The sequence below is a fragment of the Chaetura pelagica genome, unplaced genomic scaffold, assembly GCF_000747805.2.
Source record: "Chaetura pelagica isolate M959 unplaced genomic scaffold, ChaPel_1.0 scaffold115, whole genome shotgun sequence".
Classification (NCBI taxonomy): Eukaryota; Metazoa; Chordata; class Aves; order Apodiformes; family Apodidae; genus Chaetura; species Chaetura pelagica.
In genome coordinates this window covers 2,525,828-2,528,208 of record NW_009953761.1, presented here as the reverse complement: position 1 = coordinate 2,528,208, position 2,381 = coordinate 2,525,828, and the positions used below count along the sequence as shown (strand labels likewise).

General features: G+C 33.1%; 1 protein-coding gene across 1 annotated transcript in view; it reads right to left on the bottom strand.

Moving 5' to 3' along the window:
• Positions 1-612: 612 nt before the first annotated feature.
• Positions 613-2,381, bottom strand: part of VWA8 (von Willebrand factor A domain containing 8) — a 100,328-nt gene continuing 98,559 nt past the window's right edge. The window contains exon 25 of the mRNA XM_010000858.1: positions 613-1,046. Within this exon, the coding sequence (XP_009999160.1) occupies positions 891-1,046 (156 nt within the window). The 3' untranslated portion in view covers positions 613-890. The remainder of the gene's footprint in view (positions 1,047-2,381) is intronic.

The window sequence follows — 2,381 nt, the reverse complement described above, 5'->3', positions numbered from 1 at the left end:
TCTTTTAATAGTTATATATAGGATGTTTGAAATGATAACAGTGGTGCTCTAGAAGGAGAAACCTACACATGGACACCTATTATTAATACATTGTGTTGTAAGAATCAGTCCCTCTTTAGCAAATATAAAATATATATGTTGCATGGCAAACTCAATTTTCCATATATCCATAAAACTTTCTTCATGAAAGGGAAATATTTGTTTCTCCATAAATAAAATTATGCATTAGAGTTCAAGCCAGAGTAAGTTTTGTAACTACTTTTCAATATGAATGACTTGAGCCTGTTACCTGTGAATTGTAGAAGAATGACTTAAATCTGGTTCACAGTTTAGTCTTTAAAAAAAGCTATTTTGAATCTAACCTCTGTAAAAATATATGGTATAATATGTCAACTGGTAACATAATTGAAAAATTATAGTGGCATACAGACATATACACAAGTGGTTCTTACAGCTTATGTGCACTGTCCTCTGAAGTATTTTTCTAGAACCTTTTGTGAGTATCAAAGACAGAATCCTGCTATCACTGAAGACAACTTTCTGTTTGCTACTGATTTATCTGATAAACTACAGAGCAGAAATGTGTTGTGATTCAATTAAAAACACAGCAGAAGAAACAAGTATTTCCCTTTATTAATATATATCTGTTTATCATACAATCTATCAATATTTACATGGACATTGAAGATTTAATACTAGAAATAAGCAAATACTCTATCATAAAGTAATATATATTGTTGTCACTTATTAGGCGGAATCTGCATTTGAACCACAGCAGAATTGATTTCAAGTATTCCAGGTTGATTTTAAACCAGTTAGCAGCAAGGTAACACAATATTAAAAAGTGATTATGAGAGATTTGTCTTCTTAATATATATTTTATGTTTTTCTTACTCCTTGGCCAGTTGTACATTGGTCGGTTTTGCTCCAATGGGTATCCCATATTTGTGCAAAGTGTTGACTAAAATTTCACGCATTTCGTTGTTGTAGGAATCAAAGTCAAATACATTTCGAACAACACTTGCCAGTCCTTCAGATGGAAATTTCTGTGAAGAAACAACCACAAATTTCTTTTACTGAATACCTGCTAAGTTACAGCACATAAATAAATACTTCTAAAATGAACAGTTATAACAGTAGCTTTTCTCAACTTAGACTAGTGCTCAAATTGCTTTTGTTAGTTTTCAGAAAAAAGAAGGTACATTGCTTCGAGACAGAATTAAGTTACTGAGAATAAATCTGAGTTAAACAAACAAGCAGGACACAATTATTTAAATACTTAACATTGTTCATGTTTTAAAGATTTGCTTTCATTATACACGTAACAAGATGGTGCAACCACTGGAACATATAATTAAATATACCTGTATTTTTTAAATTTGAAATGTTTCTTGCTAACCATGAAGATCTGACACAAATACAACTATTCACACAATTAAATTATACAATTAATTGAAGAATTCTGATTCTTAATGTTGAACATAGAAAAGCAGAAGATACACTGCTTACTTACTAAGAGGTGAATTTCAGTAGAAACAGAAATTCACCTAAGATTTGCAAACATTTGTTTCTACTTGAAACGTGCTTTGTACATTAAAAAAACAACAACAAGGGTTTATCAAATCTTCATTAGTGTTTCTAACAAAGGGCTCCTGAACCAGACAGGTGGGGTTTTCAATAGTGGAGTAGAGAGGGTAAATCAGCTCCCTCAACCTGCTGGCTACACCTCTTTTGATGCAGCCCAGGACACAGTTGGCAAGCACACATCGCCGGCTCATGTTGATCTTCTCATTAACCAGCATCCCCAAGTCCTTTTCCTCAAGACTGTTCTAAATCCATTATCCACCCAGCCTGTATTTGTTCTTGGGATTGCTGAAACCGAGGTGCAGGACCTTGCACTTGGCCTTTCTGGACTTCATGAGGTTGGTATGGGCCGAACGGGTTCAACGTTTGAGTTGAACATTTAAAAAAGTAATAATTTGCTTTCTATTGATTTTTAAAACCAGATTACTGGAGAAAATATTGATCTCCCAGTCTCTCTGGTTCTCATTTCTCATTCATTGATTCTTCCCTTTACAAGTAACACCTTGGAGTACTTTCACAGCTTATATTCTTGGCTGTTCCTTAAAATAATAAGTAACATAGGTTTTGCTTTTAACAATTTGTATTTTTTATACTTTATTTGATATAGAGTTGTGACAGGATTTGGGTTGGTGAAAAATCCCTATTTTTATGGATCTAACTTTCTATGAGTACATGTATTGTTATAGTCTGCTTAAAACCTATCAGAGAAACAGTATTTTCCTAGTACAAATACAGAATGCTAACTAAAATTTGCTATACACATTGAGGTCTACTGTAGTTCTACGACTACCCTGACA